The 15,486-nt window shown below is 41.1% G+C and overlaps 1 protein-coding gene across 1 annotated transcript; it reads right to left on the bottom strand.

The window, feature by feature from the left end:
- Positions 1 to 217: 217 nt before the first annotated feature.
- On the bottom strand, positions 218 to 11,307 carry LOC122556345 (extracellular calcium-sensing receptor-like). Its single transcript, XM_043702977.2, has 6 exons — positions 11,159 to 11,307; positions 8,361 to 8,652; positions 6,665 to 7,498; positions 5,305 to 5,532; positions 1,214 to 1,337; positions 218 to 1,125 (listed from the first exon to the last, which is right to left on the bottom strand). Exons 1-6 carry the CDS (start codon positions 11,305 to 11,307, stop codon positions 218 to 220), a joined length of 2,535 nt encoding a protein of 844 aa, XP_043558912.2.
- Between the last annotated feature and the right edge of the window lie 4,179 nt (positions 11,308 to 15,486).

The raw sequence follows: 15,486 nt of genomic DNA, 5'->3' as shown, positions 1-15,486 counted from the left end.
AAGTAAGACGACGGTGTCAAAGAGTTCAAGCAATGTACTCTTCAAAAATAACAAGAAAATTGATATAAAATCGAAGTAAATTAATTTTATTTATTAGAACAAAAACACAACTGCGTCGAAATTGAGTGAAAATTATTTAATCAACAAAAAATATTAATATTGGTACAATAATCTCCAGAATGAACATCTTGAGACCAGAAATAGAGAAACCTAAGAACTACCGTGAAGAGCCTCTGCCCATCATGTTTTTCTTTGAGTTATTCTCCGGTTTCACTAAGATAATGTAACATTTCGGAGCAAAAATACAGACAAGTAAACCAAAGCTTGACGCCCAAATGGCAAACACTTCGACAGCCACCGTGTACTTTCCAGGAGAGCTGACATAAGCCGGAATAAAAGTGATCCAAACAGCACAGAAGATCAGCATACTGAAAGTTATATACTTCGCGTCGTTGAAATTATCTGGAAGTTTCCGGGCAAGAAAAGCTAACAGGAAGCATACAGTGCAGAGAAGACCAATATAGCCGGATACAAAATAAAAGGCTTTTAAAGAGCCCACTTCGCATTCCAAAATAATGATATCTCTATAATAGGTCGCGTTTTTCACTGGATAAGGAGGTGATACAATGAGCCAGATTGTGCAAATTAAACCTTGAAGAAATGTAAGAACAAACACACTTAACCGTTGCTGCATGGGTCCAAACCAGTTCATCAAGTTGTTGTTGGGAAGAGTAGATTTAAAAGCGACCACAACAAGAACTGTTTTCCCCAAAATACAGGAAATGCAGAGAACAAATACAATTCCAAACGAAGTCCGCCGCAACATGCAGGACCATCCGGTCGGTTTCCCAATGAAGGTAAGTGAGCACAGGAAGCAAAGAGTTAGTGCAAAGAGAAGGAGAAAACTCAGCTCCGAATTGTTTGCACGAACGATAGGTGTTTCCCGATACCGGAGGAATACAGTAGCTGTACCCAGTGCAAGACACACTCCCACTGAAGCAAGCGCCACTAAGACGGAGCCCAGAACCTCTTTAAAGGAAAGGAATTCAATCATTTTTAGAACACAGCGATCCTTTTGCTGATTCGACCAGTAATCCAAAGGGCACCTGATACAATCCGTGGAATCTGAAAGAATGAAGGAATCAATTTTTTTAGTACGAAACTTATATTGGCTACAAGACAACGTCGTACTTGGTCCCATGTTTGTGTATACCTGTGGTGTTGCTAATCTCTCCATCGGCGCACTCTGCGCAGTCAAAACAACATATTGGTTGACCTTTTCTACTGACCTTTCTTGATCCGGGAGGACAAGGTTCGGAACAAAGGGCACGTGGAATCTAAGACAAAGGAAATAATACCTGGGTTATTCATATAATAGAATCATAGCTTAAAGACGTTGAGGTGTTAATATTTTGTCACTTGGAGAGGTATGTGCAAGGCCGGGCACCCGGCGCTTTTTCTCTTCAAATATTAAACAAAAAGTCTTTTGAATGTTGACTGTTCAATGCGTTGCTAACGTCCCAGCAGGCAGTATATTGCAGATTACGGCAATTCTCTTTCACTATATTTTGCGTCTGAAGCTTTAGCCCGATAAGTGACCAATTTTCTACCACTGCAAACCGTTTGCCCGTAATTTTCTATTTGCCGCATGCGCCGTGTCTGGTGGTGGTCAAGTATCAGGCCAAAAGGGATAGAGGATCCCTGAATACACCCGACGTCAATATTAGTGGAACGCATCAGGTATGAGTCCAAGTGTTTTTCAAACATCTTCAGCCCAAGCAAGCTACCTAGAAAACCAACATCGCTACCCGGCCTTTAGATCCCGACCTTCACAGATCTCAGACTTCAACAATTCAGCAATTCAGCTATCCATCCATCATGATATCGAGAAGGGGCTGAACGGCGTAGATAAAACAGAAACGCCAAACTCTCCGGTACATATACGACATTTCTTGAAGATTAGCTGAGTATGTCCTGCCCGTCAAACATGTCAATTTCGTTTCCTGTCCAGCCAAATACCATCCCCAGTTCAAACGCCATAGTAAGCAAAATCGTAATATCAATAGTGCTGTCAAACCTCACTGGCTCAACAATACCTCATAATTTCTCATTTTGGATTTCGATTTTGAATTCGATTTTGATGTAAAAAGTGTACAATGTCGCCATTCCCAGAGCACATTGTGTACAAAGGTACCCAGGTCCAAAATCTTAGTTATAAAGTAGAAACATAAGGAAAGAAAGTCAAAAGTTCAGCATTACAGTTATTCTTAGTGTAACGTAGAAAAGATAAATAAAATTAAAGTTCAACATTGTTTCAACAATTCCTCTTAAGTGCTTAGACATTCTGAGCTGGCACTTCCCACAAGAGTTTCATCTCCTCCGTGCTGGCCTGCATATTTGGCTAGATATTTATCGTTTGACTCCGCCGCAGATACCAGGAGACCTCGTACCCGCAGATCTCGACCCAGTAGATGCTGGGGGAACATCTATCGCTGCTGCGCTCGGCTGGCCATCCTCCGCGTTTGGCTCGCTTTCTCGCTCTTATCTACTGTGGCTCGCTCTCCCCTGCGACTGCTCCCTCATTATCCCCTGTGCTGGCTCGATCACTCTACAGAAGGTAACTACCGGTAGATTTAAGTAAGAAAAAAAAGCTGTGAAGGAAGAAAAGAGAAGGAAAAGCGGGCGGTCGGCTACGGTCAGGAGCTAGCACGCTACGCTACTACTCGGCCAGCATCTTGGAGATCAAAACTGGAACTTAACAGTTTTTACTCAGATAATGAAGAAGTCTCACCGACATGCACGCAGACCCAGAAAGCATCCAGCCTTAAAGTATTGCAGTTGAGTAACATCCATGTCACGCAAGTGTCAGGTCTTGACCATTTGCCAAAAGAATGAATAGAAATACGTAATTGCCGGCCAAAAAACATGGACAGCTTTAGTTTGACAGTTTATTGCTCTTAATTCATTCAAGTTGAATCGATGTCTTTCGCCTTCTTGCGAACAACACTGGAGGTGGACCACGACCAAGTTATTGTGGTGTTTGTACAAGCAAGTTCACCAACGTTTCCTCAGCAGTAGTTATGGATAAATCCTTTTCTTGCAAACGACTCACACGGAACATCTTAAAATAAAATAATGCTGCAAAGACAGCTACTGATTTAATTAACAGATACTTTGTTGAAAAAGTGAAGTTATTGGTAATTAAATAAGTATCCTTTTATGATTGCTTTCAAATAAGTAACTTTGGGAAAAGTATCAACAACATTACTCAGCTTGCTAAAATCTTCATGAATGCATAGTCAATTTTAAGTGAATATTTGGAACATAATTTTGACCAACATTGTTTTAACAATTTGCGCATTTGACATTCTGAACGTTCATAAAATATTTGCTGGAAACAGACGAGAATTAAGAGAGAGAAGGGACTGCAAGGTAAATGCATTACCAGCAGTGATTCCTTTCCAGTTTACAAAACTTGACGCTGTGATCAATGACAAAAAAAACAGCATCCAGTTTAAACAATACGCTTCGGAAGTCATAGTTGAGGAATTCGTCGCCGTGAACACACTGTAATCATTCAAATTTATTGTTAATTTGAAGAACACGTTTTGTAAAATGTGAGGTAGGAGGAATCTCGATAATGTAAAGTTGAGGCCTATCGATGAAAGTCTGTTATCCATTCAATATGGGAACCTTTTTCTTCAACTAATAATGGTAATTATCGTCTGTCAGCTCCGAATGCTTTGCGCGGTTCCCTGAACGAACTCTGCAGCTGGTATAATCCAACATAAAGTAGTCACGCTGTATCTGCATAAGATTGTTGCCAACAAGAGGTAACAACACAAACTTGCGTACATGTGACGTCACTTACATAAATTACACGGAATGAAAGCTTAATTAGCACCATAGATGTCAATTGTTTTCTCTCTCGGCGCTTTCTGCATCTGCGTATTAAATCCATCTGTATCATAACATCCAGTGGCATTTGTGAGGTTGCATGTGAGTGTTCACTGGCTAAGTTGACGAAATTGATGAATGAAGAGTATATGCTTTTTCTATGTCTATTCTATTAAGGCCTTTAGTAATCTCAAAACCGAATCTCAGCTCACTGCTCTGAAAGAAAACAACCTTGACAATGGGCGACAACAAACTAAAAGAGAGATTGCTGGAGAAACTCAGCAGGACCTGTAGCCTCCCTGAAGAGAAAACAGCCAGCATTTTGAGTCCAGAGACCAATTTTATTGGCTCTAAAGTTTCCAGGTAGATGAAATAATGTATACAAAAATATTCCAATTCCATGAAGAATTATAATTAAAAAATCAACATTTCATGCATTGATCTCATGTCCAGTGTATGGCAATTGATATGGACTAGGCCAGACCACTCAGAGCATTCTTAACCAGGCAGACCAGATGATAAATTTGCAATTTGTTTTGGGTCCGCCTACAGTCAAAATTACCCAGCATGAGGTAACTAGGTTGATTACCAGGTTTTGAAACAGACAGCAATTTATTCACAAGATTACACAATGAAACACAAAGAACAGAATAAAGAACCCCTACAGAACTAGATCTAATTATGCTGTTCCGAATACACACAACAGTCTTAATAAGCAAACACTCTTGAAACACAGTAAAAGAATGTAACATATGCTTACAGGTTGAAGTTAGAAGGGCAGAGAGAGAGTTTGTTTCCACACAGCTCCCTGTTGAACTCCCAACTAGTTCTGGACTGAACTAAACTGCTCAGTTTGAGAGCCAACCACTCCCCTTTCACTATACAGGTCACTTCGAAAACATGACCACTTGCGCCTGATGTCTCATCTGTTTACTTATAAACAAAAAGGCCTCTCAATACCTTTTAATCTCTGTACCAAAGCAGACTAATCGGAATCAAGAGCAGTTTATTACCTCTATGAAAAAAAACCAAGGGCATAATATCCTTGAGAAAAGGAACAGCTTTGAGAAAAAAGAAACCAGGTTTGTGAAAAAATAAAAAAGCAATTCAAAATTGAGAATGAAAAGTGCATTCCCAATTGTTGAACCGCACACAAATAACCAATGAAAGGACAATTCTTAGGCTTTGAGGGGAAAAGGGGAAAAATGAAAATAGGAGCAGATATTCTGCGAAACAAAGCAGTTGCGTGTAAAACCAGGTCTGCAAGAAAGGATAATGCATAATGACATTGCCATTGACGCCCATGCTCTAACAGTTCACAAAAATACTTGCACTTCTAAACAATTCTTCGCGTTTTAACGTCACTTTTCTCTCATGGTTTGTTCATGCAAATCGCAACGAAAATACCTGCTTTCCAGTGGAGCTCCACACGATATCTCCGAAATTCAGGACAAGCTCTTGTCCCTCCGGCGATGACCCTTCATAGTATCCAATTTTAACAATATCAAGTGAACCTTCTAAATTAATTTGTAAATTTATTAAGTCATATGTTGGGACTGGATCACCATTTTCATCAAAATACACGATTTCCCCAGTGTGAGCAGTGAAATTTACTGAGTGCAGGTAGTGAAGCAGCTGCAGGAGAACAATGCAAGATATATAAGCATTTGGCTGTCATCTTGATACATACATTAAAATTCATTTAAACAAATGAACACCGATAATTTAGAAATTAATTGTATCACAAATTAGCATCCGGCCATGAACAAATAGACTTTGGAGATTCATCTTCCTTATTTGCAAGTTTCTGATCTTCCGCCGCACATGTTTCCGTCAATGGTGGCGCGGTGGTTGAGTAGTTAGCACAGTTGCCTTACAGCACTAGGGAGCCGGGTTCGAATCCATACCCGAGCGCCTGTCTGTGTGGCGTTTGCACATTCTCCCGTGCCTGCGTGGGTTTGCTCCAGTTTCCTTGCAAGGATGTGCTAATCTGATGATTTGGCAGTGCTAAATTGCCCTTAGTGTTGAGGGGTGTGCACGCTCAGTTGGTTAGCTATGGAAAATGCAAAGTTATAGAGATAGGGTAGGGAGTGTCTGTTTGGGATACTACTTGGAAGTCGATGGGTCAAATAGACTGCATCCACGCTATAGGGATTAATGATTCTAATATTAGGAATGACTCTGATTGAGAATATGTGTAGTCTTGCCCACCGCAGAGACTTAATAGAGAATGCAGATTAGCTTCCACTGAGTGTTGATTTGTCGGAATGTTTTTTTTTAAACATAGCATTCTACTGAGAACTAAGGCTCTGTAATACAGCGAAAAGACGAAGATCACAAATACCCATCCAACACCAAAACTAACACCGATATTCTGAGCATTTATCACATTACTATTAGTGACACGTACTTTGTTATAATTTAGCTTTTCTTTTCCTACGTCACAATAGTGATTAAACCTCGCAAGCACTTCAGTCAATACGATGCTGCTTGAAGAGCTTTAGGCCTTGGATATCCTTACAATGATCTGTTTAGGTTTGCTACCTATATTTGTGTACGCGTGAATTTGAATATTTGCGATATTCATTCTTTTACTTTTGATGCAGAATTGTCCAATTGGCATGCTTTTCTCTCATTTTCTTACAGGAATAATGGTTGTGAAAATGGAGCCATGAAAAAAACTTTAAGTGGAAATAGAACAGTACACACTTCAAGGGTGGATGGCGTCTATGGGATCGATCTGAAACATTATTAAGTATTTTCCTACCTGCCAGGGTTCAAAGCTTGAAATGTGAGCACACGTATTATTCGTAAAAGGGCCAGTGCCTTCTTCACAAGACAGCATATTATCAAGTGCATGAGCGACAGCATAGACCGCTTTGTACACATGGTAGGAACTTCCGTCCATGATGGCTGGGAGGTAAGCGTTTTCTAAACCATCTAAATGTTCATTCCCTGTGCATGGCTGCAAATGAAATGCAGAACTTCCGGTCTCTGTCGCGTCGCCTGTCGTTAAAGAGCACGAGAAGAGATTTTCCCAAAACTTTTTCACAAAAATGCTGTCAGGAAACCTAGAAGGGTGAATTTTCAGAAGATGATCTCTGAGGCCGGCTATTTCTGTTCTACGGGTCGTTGGACCAATGGCCCCAACGCGAACCCTTGCTCTTTCTTCAGGTAACAATATATCTTCTGTAAGCCACCCTTCGCTTCCAATCCATTGTATCCCCGTCACATTTTGGCGCAAGATCTCCTTAATTAACACTCGCATATCGCCGCTTTGCAAGAATCCAACCACAACCTTTGTGGTTGCCTCTTTCATCACCTGCACTATTTTGCTGATTTTCTCGGCGGGATCGGTTCTGTAAAACGATTCAGAATACGCGATGCAAACCCCAATTTTTTGGGCCTCTTCGATAAATGTTCTCATCCCAAAATTCCCATACTCTGTGTTGCTTCTAACCGTGCCAATCCAATTCCAACCAAACGTTTTCACGAGTTCAGCAAGAAGTTTGGACTGATATTTGTCGCTTGGTATCGTTCTGAAGAAAGTCGGGTATTCTTGTTTATCGCTCAGGCAGGAGCAAGTCGAGAAGTAACAGATCTGCTGAAAACGAGTAAATATATTTAAATATGCATTCGTCGTTTTTGAAATATGTTTTTAAAATGTTACTTTGTTATATCTTCAGCATGAATGTACTTTATTTGTTGATGTATTTATTAAGTACAATACGAAGCATGTACGCCTGTGATTGGAACTAATTGAACAAAGTTAATTATTTGTCGAGTTTTTAAAAGAAAAGACAAGTGGCAAGCTGAAATTTACACTGGTCAGAACATGGGATTGCATGAGAACTATATTCCTGAAGTAAACAGGCGAATGTACTATTGGAATCATAAACATTGTCTGAGTCTGAAATAGTCTTTCCTATAACGGTAGATTCACTACACATTGTAATTTGCCTTCATGAGGAAACGGACGGTATGTGGGAGTTGGTGGCATACTGATAATAACATTAGATAAGTAACCCAAAACACAAGGTCGTGGGGATTTGGGTTTTAAAAACACGCTATGGTAGATAGCAGAATGCGTTCAAAAAGTCTGGAATTAACAAAAAACTATCATCATGAAACTTTAGGCGGCACCGTGGCTCAGTGGTTAGCACTGCTGCCTCACGACACCAGGGACCCATGTTTCGAATTTGACGTTGGGTGACTATAAGGAGTGTACACATTCCTTCTGTGTCTGCGTGGATTTACTCTGGGTGCTCGCGCTTCCACCTAGAGTCTAAAGAGGTGCAGGTTTGGTGGATTAGGTGATAGGCATGATAAATGCTGGGATAGGGATGGAATGCTCTTTGGTGGGCAAGTGCCCATCCATGATTCAAATGGCCTCTACCTGCACTGTAGGGATACTATGATTCTAAAGGCGTTGCAAATATGTAGTCAAGTACTAGACGCGATACCATTGGAATTCCGAACGTTCCAACCGTTCTTGCGGCTGCAATGGAGGATGTGGATGTTTCACAACCAAGAATGGCTGCCACATTGGAAGAACCTTTACATTCAGGGTATTCAATTAGTTCTTGTTCTCCATTCACCAAAGCCAGCGCTGCTTTGGCCGCTATCGCGGAGATCGAGCAGTCATCATAGATCTCATACCCCAGAGAGATATTCGGAAGTAGAGTTTTGCTCCGGTTTATTTCTTCGATAGCAAATATCATGGTCTGCATCAGGCGAAAGCTTGCGATATCAAAACTGCGGGTGAGACATAAAAGGAAACGATATACGTATTACATTCACCATCCAATTATCCAGATCTAATTCATCCAGATCTTCCAGCCCCGCTGAGATGCCCGCCTGAATTGAAATCCGCGATGGAAACGCAAATTCCAAGTACCCGACTAATGCTGCAGCTTGTGGTTTGCCAGAAAGGCCTTCTTGGGAACCAGTGACCACGATCCGGGCGGATCATATAATGAACAAATTTGGGTCGATTATCCGACACATGCCCAGCTATACACCCTGATTCGTGTCGGGTTTACAATTGTTTAAAAGGGGCTCGCCAGTGGGACTATCAAATCAGCCCCGGCACTCCCAACTTCATGCCGATACCCATTGCAACTGATTGGCAAAGTCGCGCCCGATTCATACCTCTCGTTACCATGACATTCTGCACGTATTCAGTGCGGCATACGACTAACACAATGGGACCGTTTTATATCCGGGCTCCGCTGACATCTACGGCCCCACCAATATCAACATTCATCATCCCATTCTGATTCAACGCCGAATCTGCTCACCAGCCGACTTCCCTTACCCGACCCAAAAACAGAGCTGATTATCTCTACCCCACCCTTCCCTGGGCTTTTTCGCTGATTCACAGATGCTTGAGCTATAATTAAATCGTTGGATGAATAAACCCATGCAAATGCCTGCAAATACCAAGAGACACACAAAATATCTGTTAATAATTAGAAATCCCTGGAAATATTTGCAAACAACTGTCAGAACCTTAGAAGGCTTAGAAATACTTAAAACACTTCAAAATGCGCACAACATAACAGACATACACACTACCCAGTCGAAAACTTGAAAACTGCGCATTCTTTACCCTAATGGCTTGTTCCAATAACTTCAAAGGAAACATAGCTCCACTATATCCGAGTTCACTTACTGGCCCTCGCCAATTCCTTCCAATGTTACTGAGCGCACAGACAGGAAGGTCCAATGCCTCACCAAAGTAGCAAGCTAAAGGTGTAGTTTAAAATACGTTCAACAGCGCCTTCCACTGCTTTGCTCCTGACCAAAAAGTGAGTATCTATATCGGTAATGTTAATGAATTGATGACGTCTAGTGATATACTCCCACTTAAAGTGAGAAATTCACTGTCTATCCACTCCTTAAAAGCCGTTTATCACATTAAGTCTTCTGTAGGTCATTCAGTTTTCAGTTCCACAAGGAAAATAAACCAGCCGGTCAATCCCTTTCTGAAATATAGGCTCACACATTTTCGGCAACATCTTTGTAAATGATCTCTGCAGCATCCTCACTGTCTTGCTTCTCCAAGATGAAAAAAACTGCACGTTGCGCACTAAGTGCGGGCTAACCAATGTTCAATACAGGTTTATCAGAATATTCCGCCGTTTGAAATGAAATTTCTTGTTTTGGTTTGCTTTAGTAATCACATTCCAAAAGGCGACAAAGCATTCAGTGAACTATCTACATGTAATTCAAGATCCTTTTTCTCCTTCTACTCTAGTAGACATGCACATGCAAACTGATCAGTGATGTCTCTATTTTTCGCAGCTAATTGTATTATTTCATGCATTTCTGTGTTCAATGTCATTGCATTTACTTGCTCGTTTTGCAAATTTGTTAATCTCTCCAGCAATTTGTTGCAGTCTGCTCAACGTGCAAAATCTCAACCCCAGGTTTCTATCATCGCCATCTTTAGAAATTTTGTTTTGGATTCTGTCCAAATTATTGCACCTTTGCCGAATATTATTCAGATTTGATTTGCAGATAAACACAAAACATTGTGTAACGAATTCCAGTTACATCACCACTAACACACAGAATATTTCTGATTAATACTCATTTGTTCATACTCATTATACTTCCGACGCATTGAACATAGTGTTTTGATTCGTTTAGAATCTATCCCCCGTGTTACCATTTTTACATTTCAAGGTCAATAAAATCAGTCATCAGCAATTCCATGTCCTTACAAGTAAGCATTATTTCCTTAATCAAATATAAACACAAAGAATGCTGGAGAACCTGTGGAGAGAGAAACAGGGCCAACGTTTCGAATCTTTTATGACTCTTCTTGAGATTCCATTTTGTCCTTACATTGTGTGCAGTATCAAACTGAAATTCGACTTAGTAAAATAGACAGCTAAGAATGGCATTATTCTGCGTAAGTAGTTATTCCAATCAAAATACCAGAATGTAATCATATTCAGAACAATGACAAAACTGTTAGAATACTGCAATTGATGATTAACCACTGAATTCAGAACATTATTGGGGCGCTGAGATTGCATGAAATCGGGATTACTTTATCGTTTACTGCTCTGTACGAAGATTATGTTAGGTGGATTGGCCATGCTAAATTGCCCGGTACTGTCTAGGAATGTGCAGACATGCGAAAACCGAGAGGAATTCAGGTTCTTGGACTGGGTGGAATGCTCTTCAAAGAAGTCCAATGACATTTTTGAGCAATGTAGAGCTTCCATGATTCTATGATTGTTTGACCTACCTTTCGCAGTACGTGTCTAATGGACTGACGGCAAATGAAGGAGCATCATAAATCACATCTAAATGTGCTGAAAATATCCCACCCAGGATAATATCACCATCTTCAGACAAATTCGGTAAGTTGCCTTTTGCTCGAGGCGTACAAACCATTCCATGTGATTTCCACGTAGGCACAACAGCTAGCAATATCAGAAACAAAGTCATCGCTTTCTTGCAAGCAACCTATCATTAGATTAAACGGAATGAGAAAGTACGTGGCGTTATATAGCGCCTGTTATGACCTGAGGATATCCCAGAGCGCATTACAGCCGATGAATCACCTTAGATCTGATCGAATGGATTGCATCGCTGAAACAATGCTCAATCAATTTGTTTACGGGACACTTGCACTTGTGAGACCAATCATAATTAAATGGATCGCTATTTCTGCAGATGGATGTCACTAAAAATAAAACTTTCAACTTTTAAACCCCAAGAACGTCAATATTTTCGATTCAGAAACAAGATTGTAGAAAACATTAATCATGTTCATGATCATCACTAAGATTAGGTCAAACGTAGGTCATTCGCCTCATTGATCTGGTATTGACTGTTCGTATATTCTTCAACTCCAGATTCATTCCTTTTATCTAAAGCCCTTGATTATCTTATTAATTAAAAATCGGACTCTCATATACTCAAATTTATTTCCAGAGCAACCTCCACAACTCTCTGTGGTAAATAATCCCATAGATTCACTACGCTCCGAATGAAGACATTCACAGTGTTAGTGAAATCTACGCACAAATAGTGGTCTTTCAGTTCATTACCTTCTGTGCTGGTAAAATACAAGCGTCTAAACATTCTAATCACGTTATCTAACACTTGGCCCATAGCCGTGGCATGTTAAGTGCACATCTAAATACTCATTCAATGTTCTGAAGGTTTCTGCCCCAACCCCGCTAACAGGCAGTCAGTTCCAGAATTCCATCACGGCTGCATAAAGACGTTTTTCCTCGCTTCTCCTCTAAAGCTTCTACCCCTTATCCCTTGATCATCGATTCCTCTATTAAGGGAAAAGCTTCGTTCTGTCTACCATATCTATGCCCCTCGTTATTTTATAAATTTCAATCAGATCCCGTCTCATCTCCCCTGTTCTAAGGAAAACAACTCTAGTCTGTCTAATCACTTTTCGGTTATAGTATACCTCGTCAATTTTAAACTGGTCACCACATAGTCTGAGATTAAGCCCTCTGCTCCAATATTTTTGGAGAAGGGTAACTAACCTTTCTGTAATTTCCCTATCAAGTTCCCTAAGAATTTTGTATGTTTCAATAAGGTCTCCTCTCATTCTTCTACAATATTCCATGCTCTTTGGAATCCTAAATACAATTTTCCGCTAGGGCAGCCTGCAGCTTCTCAGAGTCAACATCGAATTCAGTAACCTGAGAGCTTGATTCCATCCTTCCACGTTTTGTATCCATCCATACACTGTCCGTTGTTACATGCATTGCCTTTAGCATAGTCATCCAGTGTCACCTATTTTTAAGATTTGGAGACTCTGGTGTTGGACTGGGGTGTACAAAGTTAAAAATTACACAACACCAGGTTATAATCCAACAGATTTATTTGGAAGCAGTAGCTTTCAGAGCACTGCTCCTTCATCAGGTGATTGTGGAGAATCATTTATAGCACAGAATTTATAGCAAAAGTTTACAGTGTGATTTAACTGAAGTTATATATTGAAAAAGATCCGGATTGTTTCTTTCATACGTAAATCGCAAAACGTTTTTAAAAGTTACATTCTCAAGTGCACTTTAACAATTGGTGTCTTGTCGGCCCAGATAAGGTATTGAAGGTGTTAACTTCTGTGAGGCTGCCTGTGCCACAATGGTCAGACTGATTCTAAACTAAAAAACGAATTTACAGAATCTTACATGGATTCATGCAGTTTTTGCGCAAAGTAAAATGTAATTCTACAAGTACAACTTCACCCCATAAACTTATATATGTGTACGTGTGCATGTGGGTGTATGTGGGGGGGCGCGGTGGGGGAGGAGGTTTATGAATGCCTATGAGAGTGTGTGTGTGTGTGGTTGTGAAGGGGTTTAAGTCTGTGACAGGGTGTGCGTAGGAATGTATGCGTGAGTGTGTGAGAGAGGGTTTGAGTGTGTGACTGTGTGACTGTGTGTATGTCTGTGTGTGTGTGAGAGAGAGAGAGAAGAGAGTGTGTGTCTGTCTGAATGTGTGTGTCTATGTGTGTATACAGTGCGATGAGGTCACCTGTAGTGTGACATGAACCCCAGGTCCCTGTTGAAGCCATCCTTATGGGTACTGAACTTGGCTATCAGCCTCTGCTCGGCCACGTTTCATTGTTGCCTGTTCCGAAGTCCGCCTTGGAGGATAGTCACCCGAAGGTCCGAGGTCGAATGTCCCAGACCGCTGAAATGTTCTCCCACTGGGAGGGAACGCCCATGTATGTTGATTGTTCTGTGGTGTCCATTCATCCGTTGCCCGTAGCTTCGACTTGTTCTTTTTCATTCATCCATTGGCGTGACCTCTGTTTGGTCCTACAGAGGATACGGGCAACGTATGAATGGACACCGCACAACAATCAACAGACAGGAGTGTTCACTTCCAGTCGGAGAACACTTCAACGGTCCGTGACATTCGGACCTCGGGCGACCGTCCTCCAAGGCGGACTTCGGGACAGGCAACAACAAAAAGTGGCCGAGCAGTGGCTGATACCCAAGTTCGGTACCCATGGGGATGGCCTCAACTGGGACCTTGGGTTCATGCCACACTACAGGTGACCCCACTGCACCATAGACACACATACACACACACACACGCACACACACACTCAGACCCTCTTTGGTGCACTCATACACACATTTCCACACACACCCTGTCACAGACTTAAACCCCTTTACACTCACACTCACACATATACAGAACCCACTCACAGGCACTCATAACGCCCCCCACCATACACACACCCACGTGCACGCACACATATATAGGTTTGTGGGGTGAATTTGTACTTGTAGAATTACATTTTACTTTGCTCAAAAACTGCATGGATCCATGTAAGAATCTGTAAATCCGTTTTTTTTAGATTAGAATCAGTCTGACCATTGTGGCATAGACAGCCTCACAGAAGTTAACACCTTCAATACCTTATCTGGGCCGACAAGACACCAATTGTTAAAGTGCACTTGAGAATGTAACTTTTAAAAAAAAAGTTTGCGATTTACATATGTAAAAAACAAGACGGGTTTTTCAACATATAATTTCAGTTACATCACACTGTAAACTTTTGCTATAAATTCTGTGTCTTACAATCTTATTCTCCACAATCGCCTGATGAAGAAGCAGTGTTCTGACAGCTAGTGCTTCCAATTAAACCTGTTGGATTATAACCTGGTGTTGTGTGATTTTTAGCCTACTTTAAAGTCCATTATTTGTTCAGATGTGTTTCGTTCAGCAGACGTAACTTTTTATCTCTCATACCCTCCCTCATAGACAACCTCTCCCTCATATACACACACATACACTCCCGCACTAACATGGATACATGCACTCTCTCACACAAACCTCTTCATACTCACACAAGCACTCAACCAAGCTTTCACACACGCACATGATTTGGAGATGCCGGTGTTGGACTGGGGTGTACAAATTCTCTCAGCTTTTGGAATGAACATGTTGCTTTCAGTTATTTCATACGTAAATCGCAGAATTTTAAAAATAAAAGTTACATTCTCAAGTGAACTTTAACAATTGGTGTCATGACGGCTCAGTTAATGCATTTAAGGTGTGAGCTGTCTTGTGTGAGACATTCTGTACCACAATGGTCAGACTGATTCTAATCTTAAAAAACGGATTTACAGAATCTTACATGGATTCATGCAGTTTTTGAGCAAAGTAAAATGTAATTCTTCAAGAACAAATTCATCCCACAAACATATCTGTGTATGTCTGCATATGGGTGCATGTGTTGGGGTGGGGGGTGAGGGGGTTATGAGTGTCTGCGAGAGAGTGTGTGTGTCTGTGTGTAAAGTGGTATAAATCTGTGAGAGGGTGTGTGTGTGTGTGTGTGTTTGGGAGTGTACGTGTGAGTGTGTGAGAGAGGGCCTGCGTGATTGTACAAGTCTGTAGGAGCCTGTGTGTGTATAGTGCAATGCGGTCACCTGTAGTGTAACTTTTGCCTCGTTGATTTTAACCTTACTGCAAATCCTCTTGCAAGGAGGCCTACCTAGAAGAAGGTTAAAAATCACACAACACAAGGTTATAGTCCAACAGGTTTAATTGGAAGCACACTAGCTTTCGGAACGACGCTCCTTCATC

Source organism: Chiloscyllium plagiosum, unplaced genomic scaffold (genome assembly GCF_037043375.1).
Source record: "Chiloscyllium plagiosum isolate Xiang-an unplaced genomic scaffold, Cpla_swu_hap1 HiC_scaffold_13, whole genome shotgun sequence".
Lineage (NCBI taxonomy): Eukaryota > Metazoa > Chordata > Chondrichthyes > Orectolobiformes > Hemiscylliidae > Chiloscyllium > Chiloscyllium plagiosum.
Note: the sequence above shows the minus strand (reverse complement) of the source record. Positions and strands in the feature narration are given on the sequence as shown.